The 18,076-nt window shown below is 41.0% G+C and overlaps 1 protein-coding gene across 1 annotated transcript in view; it reads right to left on the bottom strand.

Moving 5' to 3' along the window:
- The window catches only part of LOC110973181 (hyalin-like), a 36,925-nt gene that overhangs the window by 6,042 nt on the left and 12,807 nt on the right, over positions 1–18,076 (bottom strand). The window contains exons 9-25 of the mRNA XM_022223793.2: positions 17,468–17,646; positions 16,068–16,134; positions 15,338–15,583; positions 14,664–14,909; positions 13,419–13,655; positions 12,297–12,539; positions 10,141–10,386; positions 8,758–8,997; positions 8,109–8,348; positions 6,888–7,133; positions 5,651–5,890; positions 5,300–5,542; positions 3,721–3,966; positions 3,332–3,571; positions 2,654–2,734; positions 1,807–1,980; positions 118–537 (exon numbers count right to left, since the gene is read on the bottom strand). Coding sequence (XP_022079485.2) covers positions 118–537; positions 1,807–1,980; positions 2,654–2,734; positions 3,332–3,571; positions 3,721–3,966; positions 5,300–5,542; positions 5,651–5,890; positions 6,888–7,133; positions 8,109–8,348; positions 8,758–8,997; positions 10,141–10,386; positions 12,297–12,539; positions 13,419–13,655; positions 14,664–14,909; positions 15,338–15,583; positions 16,068–16,134; positions 17,468–17,646 — 3,834 coding nt within the window. The remainder of the gene's footprint in view (positions 1–117; positions 538–1,806; positions 1,981–2,653; positions 2,735–3,331; positions 3,572–3,720; positions 3,967–5,299; positions 5,543–5,650; positions 5,891–6,887; positions 7,134–8,108; positions 8,349–8,757; positions 8,998–10,140; positions 10,387–12,296; positions 12,540–13,418; positions 13,656–14,663; positions 14,910–15,337; positions 15,584–16,067; positions 16,135–17,467; positions 17,647–18,076) is intronic.

The following is an 18,076-nucleotide window of genomic DNA, read 5'->3' as shown; positions in this document are numbered from 1 at the left end:
ACCATGTAGGGCGCAGCTACTAAACAACTGTATTAGTGTGTTGTCTATTTATTCCCTGAGCATCTCCAGTTAATGGGGGCACGTTTAACACTGAGAGTATTTAAAATTTATACCAACGTGGATTTGTGGTGGAGTACAACTGCAGCAGAAACCCACTGGCAGGTTTTGGAGTGGAGACATCGGAGGTGAAGTTTAGCCAGATGGAGTCGCCATCAAACACGCGATCCTTGGCGTGATTGGAGCCATTGGTTATAGCAGGCAGCATACCGGAATACACTGCCAGAGAAGTGGTCCGGTCAGTTTCATCCAGGCCACTGCCAACTGTCAGAAGGTCGGACAGTTCAGTGTCAAACGTGATGAACCTCATACGTACGTGGCTACCAGATGGGGCTGAAACACGCAGGATACATTCTTGCATGTTTGGATAGGGCAAGCCAACGTCATATGATGGGGATAACACGAAGTATCCAACACCTGTCCCGCTCAATTCCGTTAAATTCAGAGAAGTTGATGAGGTGCACAAAGTATTCTGAAATCCTGTGATTCAGAAAGAGCCACAAACACACAACAAATGTTATGTTCTCCATGTAAATGCATCATAATGCCTTACTCTCTGATACATGAAATCACATACACCCTAACAAGGGCAATGTTATCTTAGACTGTGCACTGAGTTTACAAGTAAGTTTCCCTGCCAACATCCTCAGTTCTGGCAATGTTTTGGCGACAGTAAGCATCTTGAGTAATACCAAAGACTTTAGCACAAAATAATACAACTAAACCTTACAACAAAAATATGAATCCTTTGCAACTTAAGTGAGTTAGCATCTAGGACTTTGGTTTTTTTCAAATTACACCTGCATAATTGCCCCAGCAGTCTCCAAATCAGTGCACAGTTGCTAACTCGTGTAATTTGCAGGCTGTAACCAAGTTATTTTTCTACAAAGCTTGACAGTCAAGTCACAAGTCAATTTTCCCCCATATCAAATCAACAGTCCTAAGTCATTTTTAAGCCTATCTGATGATAATGACATACTTGAACAATTCTTCTGTCACAGTGACAGAAAGGTAATTTTTTTCTTTTCATAAAAGTTCACACTCATAGCATGTAAGGAAAGTTTTACATACGAGGACAGAATACAAGAATAGAAGTGTGACATCATTTTGAACAAGGAAGTTTGCAAACGAATGGAGTACGCAAGCATGTGGGTTCACGCGCTGGTTCTTGCACTAATGCCTTTCACACACATAATTGTGCGTGAGACGTAGTCACTTCAGTACTCTATTGTTCTCAGTGGTAAGTGCCAGTTGTGTTTCGTCTATTAGTGAGTTACATTGTATATATAGGAACATGAAGGAACCCAATGCCCTTTCCTCTGTGGTAATTATAGTAAAGCATGACCATGTGTTTGTGCACATGCATTCTGTCTACCTCAAAGCAAGTCACAGCTAGAAAGTGCCTCCATCCCTGAGGCACGCGCAATTTCTTCCACCGAGTGTACACAAATTGTTTTACCATTACATTTCAAAGGGCGCCACTTGCCAGCACACAGAGGTCACATGTTCTCTCCATGCTTGCAGGGAGAGGAAAATGTTCCATGCTCAATATACTCTTGTATCACAATGCACAAATGGATAATTTTGTTTCATTTCTGCTATCTTGATAACAACCTTACTGTGAGGAGCATTCTGTCAGCCTAATCAGAAGTATATGCTTTTGTCAGCCATTTGCACGCTGAGATGCATGCTCATGTTAACTGAAGCACCACATTCAAACTCAGCCAGAAATGAGCAGTATTTACTCACCAACAACTGTGACATTGAAGGAGCACTGCTGTGAATTGTTGAAGGCATCCACCGCAGTGTGTGTGACAGTCGTGGAGCTTACGTTGAAGACTGATCCTGATTGGTGAGTGGAGTCATTCCTCATCAACGGCAAACGTGAATTGTCACTAACATTGACGGTCCAAGTGGCCACTCCTACAGAACATGAAAATCAGGCACACTATATAGTTACTGTAGAATGACCTCAGACTTTTGTTTAGACTGTTCCTTTACAATTTGCTTTTTTAGCTGCATGTTGCTGCCATATTAAAACCGTAAAAGGTAACATTGGGAATAGAATAGATCTCAGCCATCATCTGGCAACAAAACGTCATCATCTTCAGATGGTAGTCTAACAATGTGCCGGGTTTGAAGGGAATCGGCTTAAAGCAAAGACCAAAAGTCCAGTGCAGAACAACCCTGTGTTATGTCCATGGGGAAAAGTGAAAAAAATAAGAAAAAAAAAGAACAACAAACAAAAACAAAATCTGTTTCAGCCACTGTCCAAAACAGCTAACTACAACAAATTACAAAAGTGTGGACAGAGCAGGAATGGTGGAGTTCTTATATCTCTCAGATTTTTAATCTCCCCAAAGTTTTGTTCCATAGGTTTCTTGCCACACCATTTGGTTTCAAGGGTGCTAGAAGTAAAGAATCCCTTCTGGATGCCAATGAATTAATTCCTAGGAGTTCCAAAGAATTTGAATAGCTCTAATAGTTTTGATATCCAAGAATAATCCTACAGACACACTTCTGGACACATTCAATTAAGGTGCAAAGTGATGAATTTTTTTCCGATTATATGCCAAAAAGAACAGTGAGTGATTACCTGAAAACTGCAACGGTATAGAGAGATGGTTGCTGTACACTATGACTTCAGAGGGGCACTCCAGCGTTGGTGGTACGTCGTCTGTGAGTGTAAGCCAGGACAGAGTAATTACAAAGTGTCATTTTTGTGATAAGACTGATGCGACTTGTGGATCTTATGACAGCGGGATTCTTTTTCTCTGCTTTTGGTGCAGGTTCCAATCTTACCAATGTCATACATGAATCTAAGGAGACATGATAACTGCATCGGCACCACACTGGTGTGTATCCTTCAATTTGAGTGAGTATACATTCATTATGGTAAGCCGCAACAGCCACTGATCAAAGAGGAATGTAATGCACATAAATTGTTCAGAGGAATTTAAGTATGCAGGAGAAACACTCCCTCTTGTGAAATTAAGATGAATGAGCACGTTCTGTATTTCAGAAAAGTGAAGATTAAAGGAAAAAGCACCTAATGTGCCGTACCAGCTCCGACACATGTTCAGAGTGTGTAAGTTGGCATTCTTGATGTTCTCATTTGACCTAGCTACGAAACACTTCATTTTGTGTACATGCTATTGGAATACCAAACTGCACGACTAACTGAAACCACGTGAAGTTCCAGCGGTTATTTTGAAAGCTTCCATTTTGACTACTTAGAGGAAGTGATTGAATTTCTCTGATGACCCTTTCTTACCTTGGACAGTAATGGTGAATGTACAGTTGTTTGTGTTTCCAGAGCCATCTTCAGCCGTCAGAGTGATGATGGTCAAACCTATATTGAACATGTTGCTTGAGGCATTGGACATCAGTGTGGGACGGTTCCCATCATTATCAGTCAGGTTCCGGGGTTGCAATGTAATAGTGGCAAATATTTCGCCTGCATCCGTGGAAGTGACGTTATCATTCGGACATATCAGAACGGGTGGTTCTTCATCTGTAAACAAAAATTATTTTTCTCATTCAGGGTGATTGGTTCTTAAAATTGGGAGGGCATTTCAGATTAAGGGAATAAATTTGTCGACTCACAATCTGTAGTGTCTAAATAACTTCTAATTCTTACGTCTGTCTTAAAAGAAAATATACCTATGACTGTAACATTTATGCTGAACATGACAGTGTTCCCAGATGAATCTGTTGCCATGTACATGACTTCATTGGTTCCAATATCCAGCATGCTGTTGTTGGCCGGTGACGTTGTGATGTTTACCTCCCCTCCAGAATTGTCCATTATGTTGGTTGGCAATGGAAGGCTAACTACAGCATTGGGTTTCCCAGGATCAGTCAGCACCTCAAAGTCCAAAGGTGGGGTCAGCGTTGGAAGCTCCATATCTATTTGTACAATGTAGTGAAAATTATGTTCTTTGGACAAATGTTCTTGAAAATATTCAGCCTTTCTCCTCAAAAAGTTAACTTTTTTTTACAAAGACTGTGACAGTCTGAAGCCTTCAATTTATTGTGCAATGTATAGCTTTATGCATTTACTGTCCAACATCCTTGTTCTTCAACTTTGTTAACACTTAAATCATTTCAATATTGGGTAGTAATCTCCATATTCAAAAAAACACACAACTTCATCTCTGGTATGGATAAAGTAATAAAACTGGTTTATTTGTGGCACAAAAATTAAAAACCGAATTACAGAAAAGTAAAGAAACTGCACAATGACTGTACAACGTGCAAGCTTGTTGAGGTGCCATGACTCGCAATTCGGTCACCCTGCAACTGCATGATCAAGCGTTGTTCGTATTTCGAATCCATGTCACATCATTATATTTTCAGAAGAAGAGAGTTTAACTTCAAAATAAATTTGTCGAATTTGATCCTCGAACTGAATAAATGGGGTTCAAATTTCTGTCGGAGAACTGCGAATCCTGATCTCCGCTGCCTTACAGGTGACTCTGATACAACGTCCTGTGGTCCAATGGTCTATGGATATTTGCTAGAAAATTTACAAGAGCCGCTCCTTGAACTCCAAAAACAATCATCATTTTTTGGATTTTTTTCGAAACAGTTCAGCATCAAAATGTGAAATAAATCAATGGATTGGTATCAGTAAATAACCATCACCCCAAAACCCGACTTTGCTAATTTCTAAATATTACTGCAAATGCAAATCCGACACATCCCCTCAAAACATCCCCTCTGCATTTTACGAATTTCAAGCGTTTCAAGTCGGCAAATTGACCCTGGCACACCTCCCCATATTCGCTACGCCGCTGAACTCATTCATATTAGGTTTACTGCTTATATTTTGGGAACAGTGTGGGCCCAACTACAAAGCCTCACTGAGCAGATAGCATGAAAGTTTTGCTTATATAGCATTTTTTGCCATGAATTCGTTAATAATTGCACACAAGGCAATTTGGGATGCTACATCACTGATTTAAGCACCTTTTCCTCTGGGGTTAAGCTTGATTTTCCTGTGTTTATACAGCTTAACAGTCTCTGAGAAATGGAAGGAGGCTCAGTCAACACAAAATTAGGTAATATGACATGACATTATGCCCAGCTGACTTTCATAATGAATTGATTGGCTTTTGCCATCAGAAACATCATCTAAATGGATTCTGCAAAGGTGTTCCCTCACAGCACACAAAGTCAGGCTTCATGAAATCACTGTTAACGCCATTACTAAACTATGATCAAGGTACAAGGGACTGACCTGTGATGGTGACTGTCAGATTGCACATTGCTGTGTTATTGCTAGTATCCGTGGCAGCATATGTGACCATGTGATTGCCAATACCGAGGATAACCGACCCGGACAGGACGGATGTGACTGTCACTGATTCCATGGAGTTGTCACTTGCTGTGGCGTTAGGCAAAATGACAGTGGTGTTCGCTCGACCCCTATCGGCACTTCTGTTGAAGTTGGCTGGACACATGATGTCCGGATCTTCAATATCTACATGGATTATAATCATATAAATCTTAGACAAATTAATGCCTGCCCCTGTCATCGGTAAAGAAGATAGCATGTGGCAGTGTTCCCCAATGAATGTGATGATCTCACCTCGGACAGTAATGGTGAATGTACAATTGTTCATGTTTCCGGCACCATCTTCCGCTATCAGGGTGACGATGGTCGACCCTATACTGAACAAATTCCCAGAAAAATTGGACATCAGGCTGGGTATCTTCCCATCATTGTCGGTCAGGTTCTTTGGCTGGAATGTCACATTGGCAAATGCTTCCCCCAAATCCGTGGAAGTGACGTTGTCTTCCGGGCATGTCAAGACAGGTGGCTCTTCATCTGTATACACAAAAGAATAGCATTTGCTGGCACTGGGTGTACTGAGATACTGTATATTGAGATTTCTCGGCACCTCTAGTTTGGTTGCGATATTGACTGTTACTCCTGAAGGTGGGTGTATATTTCCAACAAACAAAGAGGCCTAGGCCTTGAGTCAGCCATTCCCAATGTTGTCTTCCCTTATACATATAGCTGCTTCACTAATTCACGAGATTCACCGATGATTTTGTAGTCACTCTTTGCTGTTGTGCGAGTATTTCCATGCTCATCACCTGGGCAAGCACAGTGCTAAGGTAATTTATGATTTCCTGAAGGACTCACTCTTTTGGACGCATTTAACAATTAAACAAAACAATGGCTTTTTTAAGTATGCACTGCACCAACATGGAAAAAAAAATTCAGTGAATAGTTGCAAGAGTTTCTCTCAAAAAGTTCCAAATTACCAAATGAAATGGCAGTACAACACAAATTTAAAATGAACTGGCATCACAATTGGCCTGCTTTGGAATTAAAACCACTTTTGAAGGGCAACATTTCCTTTACAAATACATGTATATATCTTTTGTTTATGACTTAATTTGTCTTCTATTAGATTTGGGCCATTTAACTACAAAGTCGTAAAAAGTGGCACCGAAAAACTTAATGTGAGCCACAGATACACAGTAACTGAAGAAAATAACGATTGTGTGACATTTTCTTTGAATAACTGTCTATGACGTTTAGCTTACATGTCATCAAAGTTCCTAAGGATACCTGAGATGCCTCGTGAAATCAACCCATGATTTGGGAACTCAGGCCACCTTGTCCAAATCATTTGGCAGAAGCTGAAAATTATACACAGGTCTATGATCATAGTGACCACAGCAGTTCCCATAGAGTCATGTGTAATTTCAAGCCACAGCCAAGAGATTCAGATGTGACTTACTGCCATTGACTTTCGACAAACTAAATGTATTCCTCATTGTTAATTCACATTGTGCCAATAAGAAAAACTCACCTCTAACTACAACACTGATATTAAATGTGAGAGTGTTCCCAGATGGGTCTGTCAACATGTACGTGACCTTGTTGGTTCCAATATCCAGCACGCTGTTGTTGGCCGGTGACGTTGTGATGTTTACCTCCCCTTCAGAATTGTCAATCACATTGGTTGGCAATGGAAGGCTAACTACAGCATTGGGTTTCCCAGGGTCAGTCAGTGTTTCAAAATTAGGTGGGGGTGTTGCTGTTGGCAGCTCCATGTCTGGGATTGGTCACAAGTTTCAAGACAAATTATTTCGTTTGTTAAAAATGAACCTTGAGAATTGAATTTTCTTCCAATATTGGAATTATTAATCAAGGTCAATAAATCATACGATGTATATTAACTGGTGAGACTTAAAATGCAACATTTAAAAACCAGCACACACATGCACATTAGGCATAGTCAAGGCTCTTCAACGGACACTATACTATATGCACACAGAAGGTATGATCATGGTTCTTCACAGGGATAGACAAACTTTAGTTGATACACCAATAAATGTCATCATCCACCAGCTCCATCTTCTATTAGATGAAGAAATTTCAGGACTATATATAAAATATAAGTGATGGCTACAAATGTTTCTTATAGCAAAGATCAATGATGATCTCAAACATAAAAGAATGTGTGTTAAGCAGTAATCTATTCAAAAAATGAAAACTTTGTATCCCAGTTTGACGCTGGACTGAGAAAGTAAAGCTACAACTTAAACAAAAAGTGCAATCATGCATATAAAATAAATACGGAATTATAGCCTTGCACTGAATGAAAAGAAATCTTTCATTTGGTGATAGACCAAATGCGTGATTCAACTTGGCTTCATCACTTGGATTAATACATTCAATCTGTCACCTCCACAAAAATTCCTACCATAGCACTAAAACTGCAATTCTTTGTCTCCCAACCAACTTGAAATACATGTAGATTGATTGCATATCAGGAAAGACTATGTGAGAATTTTTCCATCTCCCACTGGCACGCTGCAAATCTGACTTTCTTATTTTCATTCAATTTTCTATTATACAACTTGCAGGGATAAAGAGAACTGCATTTTTTGCTACTTTTACTGTTTAAAAATAAGTCAAGACAAAAGCTAAGGGTTCGCAAGCTATTTCATTATGGGAGGCAACGGTGGCAGTTTTTACTCTTTACACAGCTGTGATCTTGGCCAATTTCTGATACCCATAGACTGACCTACGACTGTGACTGTCAGATTACAGAGAGCTGCATTACGGCTATCATCCATGGCTGTATATATTACAGTGTGCCTGCCAATACTGAGGGTAGCCGATCCAGACGGAACGGAGGTGACTGTCACTGTCATGGAGTTGTCACTTGCTGTGGCACTAGGGAGGATGACTGTGGTGTTTGCTTGACCTTTATCAGCACTTTGGTTGAAACTGGCTGGACATGAGATGTCTGGATCTTCATTATCTGAAAGGGCAGGAAGAGACAGCCTTTAGAAGATCCACATTTCGAAAAACTGTTACAATTTGTACTCAAAAACCTGGTTCCAAACGCTTAATAAGATGGCCCAGACCATCCATTGTTCTGGGTGACATTGATGGAACTACAGTTAATTATAGTCGCCATACAAACTTGCCAAAGGATTCCGAATGAACTTGTTCCATGGCAATGTTTTATGGCAATGAATGATGTATCTCTAGGGTTTCATTCAGTGGTAAGTCCAAAGCTGCTGAAAATGCAGGACATAAAAAGTTCTTATCAAACAAAATTTCACAATCTGAGTCTATTTTTCACAGCAGGGACTGCACAGATAAAAGAACTGTACCAAATGAGCCATATCTGACATTGTGATAATGCTTAGAAAGCCCTTCCTCACCTTGAACAGTGATAGTGAATGTACAGTTTTTCATATTGCCGGAGCGATCTCGTGCCGTCAAAGTGACATTGGTGGATCCTATGTTGAACATGTTCCCAGTGGGGTCAGCCGTCAGGTTGGGCATGTTTCGGTCATTGTCAGTCAGGTTCCGTGGGTCAAATGTCACAGTGGCAAATGCTTGGCCAGCATCTGTGAAAGTGATGTTATCATCCGGGCAGATCAGAACAGGTGGTTCTTCGTCTGCAAAGGAGACAAACAGGTTGAAGGTACAACTTAGGAGGCATATGAACAAATTCTAGAACACACAAGCACTCAAAATGGAGTTTCGTGCCACTTTTCAGAGAGGCCGGTTACTCCCAACCATGTTTCAGCACTGTCAGAATCTCATTTAAAATCCATCTGTAAAGGTGAGATGCTAATACATAAAATTTACTACGAAATGAAAACAATTACTTATTTTCAGCAGAAGAGGGTATGTGGCCTAGTGGTTAGGGATTGTAGTTTCTGACCATAAGATTGGGGGTTCAAATCCAGCTAATGGCAGCATGTTGTGATCTTGGGCAAGTCACTTTATCCCCATGCGCCTCTCTCCACCCTGGAGTAAACTGGGACCAGATGTGGTTATGGTTAGCCATTTGCACCAAAATGGCAGCATCAGGCTAGTATACTCCCCAGGGAGCTGAGATGGTTTCAGGAATGTTCAGATGTTGTGGGCCCAATGTGCAGGGATAATGATTAAACATATGTAGTGCCATGAGTGCCTGGTGGATTTGTGTGCTTAACAAGTGTCCATTATTATTACTATTATAAATAAGTCTACAGCATGATCAGACTAGAAAGTGACAGAAACTCAATTCTGATTTCCTTTGTTTACTGAAACATATCTCTGGACAACCAAAAGCAAATTAAAGTTAGTGTCCTCTTTATAACATGGCCAGTTGTCAATTTATTTGCAATGAACAGGAATTTGTTTGCACCAATTTGGTTTTTTGGGGGGCACACTCTATACAAAACCTTTAATGCATCAAGGAGAAATTAGGGCACCTGAGCTGTAGTTGAGATCATCATAAGACAAGAGAGGTCATAATATAAGAGTGGTCTCAAGACTAGTCACAAAACCAGTCACAAGACAAGCCACATGACCTATCACTGGTAACAGGCTGAACAATGACCCAGGATGCATACATTTGGTGCACTTCATTTCAATAGCTTGAGACTTGAATTTAGAACAGATCGAGGTCTTGTGTTGATCTGGTGATGGCCTTGTGGGGTCCAGTGGTGGTCTTTAGGGGTCTTAACAACAACGCTACAAGACATTCGTCAAGTAACAGTAATCAGACGTAGCATTTCAGCACCACTGTGTCACAATCGGGGGCAACTCACCTACGACTGTGATCACAATCGTGAATGTATAGTTGTTCCCATAGGGGTCTGTCACATTGTATGTGACTTGGATTGGCCCAATGTCCAGGATGCTGTTATTGGCCTGTGATGTTGTGATGGTTACTTCCCCTCCAGAATTGTCGATCACATTGGTCGGCAGCGGAAGGCTGACCGTAGCGTAGGCTTTCCCAGGGTCAGTCGGTATTTCAAAATTAGGCGGGGGCAATGCTGTTGGGGGCTCCACATCTATTCAACATAAAGGAAACTTTCAAATGTTTTAAGACGTTACTAGTAAAGAGGTATAACTCACTGAGTTTGAAAGAGGGTGCCCTTTTGCCAAGCACATAACACTACTTATCTAATTCAAAGACCTAATTTTGGCATCAGGGACATTTATATTGGGCATTTACTAATGTGCACGTTATTAATTCATAAACAATGTAAACGCAGTGTTGTTTTAAGGCTTGTGAAGAAATTCACAAAATTATACTTGGAGGGACTCAAACCTACTCCCTTCTAACTAGTATACACATTCTACCATTCACCAACCAAGCTTATAATGGTCGGTAAACAGGAGGTCATGTATTTGAGTAACAGTCAAGTAATTTTTGATGGGCCAGCCGGAGGGAGGAGGGACTCAAACCTACTCCCTTCTAACTAGTATACACATTCTACCATTCACCAACCAAGCTTATAATGGTCGGTAAACAGGAGGTCATGTATTTGAGTAACAGTCAAGTAATTTTTGATGGGCCAGCCGGAGGGAGGAGGGACTCAAACCTACTCCCTTCTAACTAGTATACACATTCTACCATTCACCAACCAAGCTTATAATGGTCGGTAAACAGGAGGTCATGTATTTGAGTAACAGTCAAGTAATTTTTGATGGGCCAGCCGGAGGGAGGAGGGACTCAAACCTACTCCCTTCTAACTAGTATACACATTCTACCATTCACCAACCAAGCTTATAATGGTCGGTAAACAGGAGGTCATGTATTTGAGTAACAGTCAAGTAATTTTTGATGGGCCAGCCGGAGGGAGGGGGGACTCAAACCTACTCCCTTCTAACTAGTATACACATTCTACCATTCACCAACCAAGCTTATAATGGTCGGTAAACAGGAGGTCATGTATTTGAGTAACAGTCAAGTAATTTTTGATGGGCCAGCCGGAGGGAGGAGGGACTCAAACCTACTCCCTTCTAACTAGTATACACATTCTACCATTCACCAACCAAGCTTATAATGGTCGGTAAACAGGAGGTCATGTATTTGAGTAACAGTCAAGTAATTTTTGATGGGCCAGCCGGAGGGAGGAGGGACTCAAACCTACTCCCTTCTAACTAGTATACACATTCTACCATTCACCAACCAAGCTTATAATGGTCGGTAAACAGGAGGTCATGTATTTGAGTAACAGTCAAGTAATTTTTGATGGGCCAGCCGGAGGGAGGAGGGACTCAAACCTACTCCCTTCTAACTAGTATACACATTCTACCATTCACCAACCAAGCTTATAATGGTCGGTAAACAGGAGGTCATGTATTTGAGTAACAGTCAAGTAATTTTTGATGGGCCAGCCGGAGGGAGGAGGGACTCAAACCTACTCCCTTCTAACTAGTATACACATTCTACCATTCACCAACCAAGCTTATAATGGTCGGTAAACAGGAGGTCATGTATTTGAGTAACAGTCAAGTAATTTTTGATGGGCCAGCCGGACAATTTTTTCCAATCATGCCGTCCTTCGCGAGTCTTTCTGCTTGTATCTCACAATTACTCCGTCACAACTTTCACAAAAATATCATTCTTCACAAAATGTCCCTTTTCCCAGAGACAAGCAAGCTAAAAGGTCAACTCTTCCCACTGACCTCACCTAATACATCTATACACAGACTGGCATGCATGACTACATTACCAGTGGAACAAATGCAAGCATCAATAAAACTTTTTTGCTGGCCTAGACTGAAGCTTCATCTACTTGTAATTGATGTCACATCAAGTTTTGAAACAGCTTCGTCTAGTACTGCCAACTCAAAAAATGTCAAACATTTAAACATTCCACACATTTTTTACAGAAAAATGCATTCGTTAAAAGTGTATGACACCAAATAATTAAACTGACATACTTTTATTTATAATTTAGTCAACACTTACCTCTAACAGTGACAGTGATGTTGCACGATGCTGAATTCCCACTCTCATCAGTAACAGTGTACGTGACAGTGTGGATACCGATATTAAGGGTGAGTGACCCAGAAGGATCGGTGGTGACACTCAGGTTTGTCATGGAGTTGTCCGTTGTCACGGCATTAGGTAGATCGACTGTGGCAGTGGCTCGCCCACTGTCAGTGTTCGGACTGAGGTGGGCCGGGCATGTGATTTCTGGATCTTCCTCATCTAAACAGATATCATGCAAACTGATTAAGAACATTGTTCTGACATTTCAACTCCAATGTCTGTAATCAATTTGAGACACCGTGAACAAATGCCACAAACATAGAATCTGTTATTACTAGCATCTAATTTAAAGTTGCCATTAAAAAGATGTTTCTATTAAGAAATATCATTGCGCTTTCTAGAAATACATGTAATGAAAGAGGACCATACTCATTTTGATACGATTTTTGATAAAGAATTTACTGTCTTTGTACTTTCAAAGAAATTTACACACCAGACAAGGAATTACTCATTTGGAAAACAACGCAAGAGAGTTAATGATTTCAACTACACTTGTACGGCTTAATAGCAGACTCTTACTTCAGGCAGACATGAAAGCAAAGTGAAGTTGAAGTCACAAGAGTTTCGCAGCAAAATTCACTTCAGTTAGAATGTGTTCCTCTTTTAATTCACTGCACCAATATTTGATCCAACATCACAAAATGGTGTTTGTGTTTGCTTTTGTGCCAAGGGAGAACTGACATCTTGACAATTTCAACATGGGAAAAGACCTACTGTGTGCATGTACAAGCATGCAGGGTACAATGATATTGTGAAAAGGTTCTTGTACTGCATAGTTAGATGATCAAAAATTTCTAAATCATCTTTGCAAGTACAATTTTTAATTTCCAACTTCCAAAAACCATTTTATACCGGTAATATATTTTATAAATTGTATACTTTTTTTGATGGCAAGAAAAAAGTCCATTTGGTTTGGTTTGTACTAAGTATACTTATTAACATTTATCGATTTGTTTACCCCTAAAGTTGATGTTAGCAAATCTTTACAAGCACATGTGTAATCGCAATGCTGACGTACTTGGCTTATACCAACCTTACCTCGAACTGTGATGGTAAAATTGCAGGTGGCCCTGTTCCCTGCAGTGTCTGTGGCGTTGAATGTCACCAGTGTATCACCGATGGGAAATGCACTTCCAGAAGGGTAGTCTGACGCAACAGCAGAGATGCCCGAATTATCAATGACTGTGGCTGTGAAGTTGACCCGTGCAGTGGGCATCCTAGCATCGGTGGTGGTGTTGACATCATCCGGACAGGACAAATCTGGCGTTTCAAAGTCTGGGGATGAATGAAAAAATATTTCAGAGCACGGGTATTGTTGGGGCAGCACGACGTATCTTCTCCCTGGTGAAAGCATTAGGGATTGGGTTTGATGGTGGGGCTATAGAAATCATTTGCCATTACGAGCTACTGGTTATAAATTTATCTTTGCGAATTTGTCTATACACAAGTTCTATTTCTGGCAGGCTCTACAATTCAAGTCCATAAAGTAATACTGTACAACTTTAATCCTTATTCATCTGTGTTTTGTCCCTTTCTTTGGAGGTGGGTCCTGGATGAAGTTTGAAGCTATCCTCCCTTAACAACTGTGGCACCAACTGCCCAGTCGATGCACACTCAAGCAAAAGGCCTGCACTATTGGAAATATACCAACCCAATCCAATCCACAGAGGTCGGTCAATTAACTTCAATAATCCTAAGCAGCTAATTTCATGAAATGTGGCATAACGTTGCATAGCTGTGCCACATTTTAATAATATTGAATTTCTTGGACAAGAACAAAAGTGACTTTTATAGCAGCTGTTCCTTTCCAATATAACAACAGACGTCAAACAGTGGCTGCCATTTTGAAAAAGTATTTGTCTTGTCTTTGTCGGAACCGGACCGAAAATCTTATGGCCAAACAAGTTTTTATTACCTTCTAAAATAAAGTGGTGTGTTTCTCGTATAAGCCTTGTTAAGTCTAGCAAAGATGAGCTTTAACCAAACACGGTGAGTTTATTTAATCAGTCATTTTTGCTTTGTTCAGCAAAACTTACACTACCTAAAATGACTGTGTAAGTTATGCCATAATTAGTTGTGCAAGCCCCAGACTTAAGCAGTGTGTAAGTTTCGGGAAAGTGCTCTTAATTTGTTGCACAGCATACGCTATAAAATGTGGCATGACGTTATACCATTGCATAAAGTTTCATGAAACCAGCTGCAGGACACAGAGTGTCTCAGGTTATTTCCACTATTGAGCTATCTGCTCATCAATCTGAAGTTTTTGGGACAACCAAAACTCACCCACTACTGAGACAGACAGATTACACGATGCCATGTTCCCTGATGGATCCGTTGCAGTGTACACGACGGAGTTCATCCCAATGTCCAGCATGCTGTTGTTGGCCGGTGAGGTAGTGACGCCAATGTCTCCCCCTGAATTGTCGATCAGCAATTCAGGGGGTGGAAGGCTGACATTGCCAAAGGACTGCCCTTGATCTGCCCGTACTGTGTAGACCGAGCGACACATAATCTTAGGAGGCTCGTTATCTGAGATAAACAACAGGCAAACATTGACACAATATGAACATGCGCAATCACAGGGCCATGGTGTCTGAGTGCTTGGCATAAAAAAAAACAGGCATGCAAGTGTCAACAAAGCTCATCTTTTCAAAATCACTTGTGAAAATTTACTTGTACGCAGAGCTGAACTCCGCAAGGTTATCATTTGCAACACTAACGCTGCCTTTTAAGATGCAGAGCTGTCTCCAGAGGTGTGAATCTGTGTCGGTGAGTGATGAGCGGGATTGGGGATAACTGGTGAGGATAGGAGGAGTAGGCAAACCACATGGCACTGTCCTTATGTTCCTCAAACCATTTCATCCATTTCCATTTCATCCCCATCTCCCCCCGGCCCGGATTCATGCTCCTGGCAAATCTAACCAACTCTTCCAGATTCAAATAAAGTTGAGACTAACCTAAGATCATGACTGTAGTATTACATGACGCAATGTTCCCACTATTATCTCTGACAGTATAGACGACCACATTGTTGCCAATATTGAGGGTGGGTGACGGCCCAGATGGGTTAGTAGTAACTGTCAAGTTTGTCACAGAATTATCGCTTGTGGTAGGGGCTGGCAGACTGACAATGGCATAGGCCTGTCCATCATTGGTGTTATTACTGAAGTCAGCTGGGCACGTGATGACTGGATCTTCGACATCTGAATGGAAAGGATACGAAATCATTACTCTGAGACGGTGCTTGCAGATCTTCTGCCCGATGTACTAATCAGCCTGGCCTGGAGGTGATGTTTTTGAGCAAGATCACGTGCAGCAATAGTTCACTCCGTAAAGAGGCAAAGACTGACCAGAAAAAGAAAAGGCGTGACCATTGGCTGGCAGTGTCATTAGCACAAACTAAACCTGACTGCTACTTGTCTGAACCTTCCTTAGCATGTCACATTGACTTTGCAGTAAGCTGAAGTATAAACCGACTGAATGGCTAATTTCTACACATGACTCCTGCATGCTCAGAGTCTTTGACAATTACAAACAAATTCTAACTTTCCACAAAACATGCTCATGTGTAAAATAAGAATCATCTAATATACAAAGCTTTAGCAAGTGAGCTTGCCAACCTAAGCAATTTTGAGACTGCTCAATCTCAAAATGAGATGAGTTTTCTGCACTGAAGTTAGAACATACCTATTACTTCCACAGTGAATTTACACGTGGCCACATTTCCAACCGCATCCTCAGCAGTGTACATAACCTATTTTGATTTCAAAAAGGGGTAAAAAAAAAAAGAAGGTGCAACTGCAATAAACAGTGTTCCAACAAACCATGTTAGGAAAACGACAAGGTGTTTTATATGATTACATTGTGTTCATAACTTTAGAAAAGAAAAGAACTTGACCTGAGCTGGATTTGAACTAGTGATCTCTGATAATCCCCTACTGGTGCTCTTCCAACGGAGCTATCTAGCCCTGCTCCTCCAATTTGTCAATATATTTGATTGAGACTGCCAGTCAGAAACGGTGAATTTCTGTTTGCAAATTTCAAGTAGACCATAAGCACTCTGGAGATGTGTAAACAGGTAAGGGCGAGTTTTCAACCAAACGGAAGTCGAGGGGGGGTCAGATGATTTTTGCAAACTTCTTCTGGGTCAGTGCATACACACAAATGTGACTGCTCTCATTAGAATGCCTATGACAGATCTAGAGACACCACGGCTGATATGACACAACAGAAATCTGACCATTAATGGAAGGCCGAGCGGCTTGGGTATTTGTGGCTAATACTGCCGGAGGCTGCCAAGACTGTCTAACTGTAACGTATTCGCATAGAGGCTTATAGAGCATGACACTATAGTCTTCACGTGTAGCACCAGTCTCTCTATTCCCTCAGAACACACACACGGCAACAAAAAGTCCTGAAAAGATTAGAATTGGCCAACTGTGGCAACTACTGCTCCAACAACTTCCAACAAACCCTTACCTAGCTCTCTGTAATTGGCCCAACATTCATAAACTAATCATACAATATGTAATTAACGAGAGGATCCACTACAAAAACATGACAATGAAATTTTTGAATCAAGGTACAAGACTCAAAAAATCATGTGTTATCTCAATTAATAAACCGGCCAACATGCTCAAAACTTAAATCTGTCTTGAAATTTTGAGCATCTTTGTCACTTTTAAAGCAACAAAAATCAACATACCACAAAATTGCTAATTCTGCTGATTTTGGGATCTAACATCATTCTCAGCTCCTGAAATTAAAGTGTGTGTCACTATCATAGCCTATGGTGGGATAGCGAGGGAGAGAAACCAGGGTATTTCTACTCGGCATCTTTGCTGAAAGGTATACACAGGTTTTGTAACAAAATCCCGGAGGGAAAAATTTGGCACTTATTGGGAAAAAGAGCACTTTTTGCAAACTATTTCCGGGACAATATCGACCTCATCCAGTCAACCCCTCCTGGCTGTTGCCCCCTCAAAGATTTGTCCAGGCTTAATTGCTTGGCCTGCAGATGGAGAGCCGAATTAGCCCCTTGGAGACACCTCCATTTTGAGGAGAGAGAAAAACAACAGCTCACTTACCACATAAGTTCCAATCAATAGCGATGTATTGGCCTGTATGTTAGAGGTCACGGTGGGTGGCTCAAGTGAGTTATCGGAGGCAGTTGGCGAGACCCATGTCACCACAGCACTGGACATATTCATGGTGGCATTTTGTTGGATGTCACCAGGACATCCAGCGAATACAGGTGGCTGTGTATCTGAGTGATTAAACGCATTGCAAAACAAATATGTGTGCCATTTAAAGGGGAACTTGGGCCAGTGGAACATATGAACAGCAAGATGTAGGTACAGACATAATAACACACTTTAATGAACTGCACTGTCCTTTGAGGATTTCACTCACCAACATGCACCATGCCCCTACCAACCAAAACAAAGGCAAATTTAAGAGAGGGTGTGAAGAGGGGAAGATGAAGGGAGGAACAACTTTTTGAGACTATGTAAAATCCCTTCTTCTCAAAAGGATTTAGGAATCAGCCTGATAGTTAGCCTCACGCTGCATTTAGACCATAAGTATTCTAGAAGGTGTTCAGAAACAAGCTACCAATTTCATGCTTCACTACCCTGCCTTGGATTACAAATCACACCTACTTAAACTCGAGTTGCTACCATTGTCTTACAGAGGAG

The sequence above is a fragment of the Acanthaster planci genome, linkage group LG02 (assembly GCF_054643075.1).
Source record: "Acanthaster planci isolate LZ-2023a linkage group LG02, COTS_SCS, whole genome shotgun sequence".
Classification (NCBI taxonomy): domain Eukaryota; kingdom Metazoa; phylum Echinodermata; class Asteroidea; order Valvatida; family Acanthasteridae; genus Acanthaster; species Acanthaster planci.
This window is presented reverse-complemented; position numbering and strand designations above follow the sequence as displayed.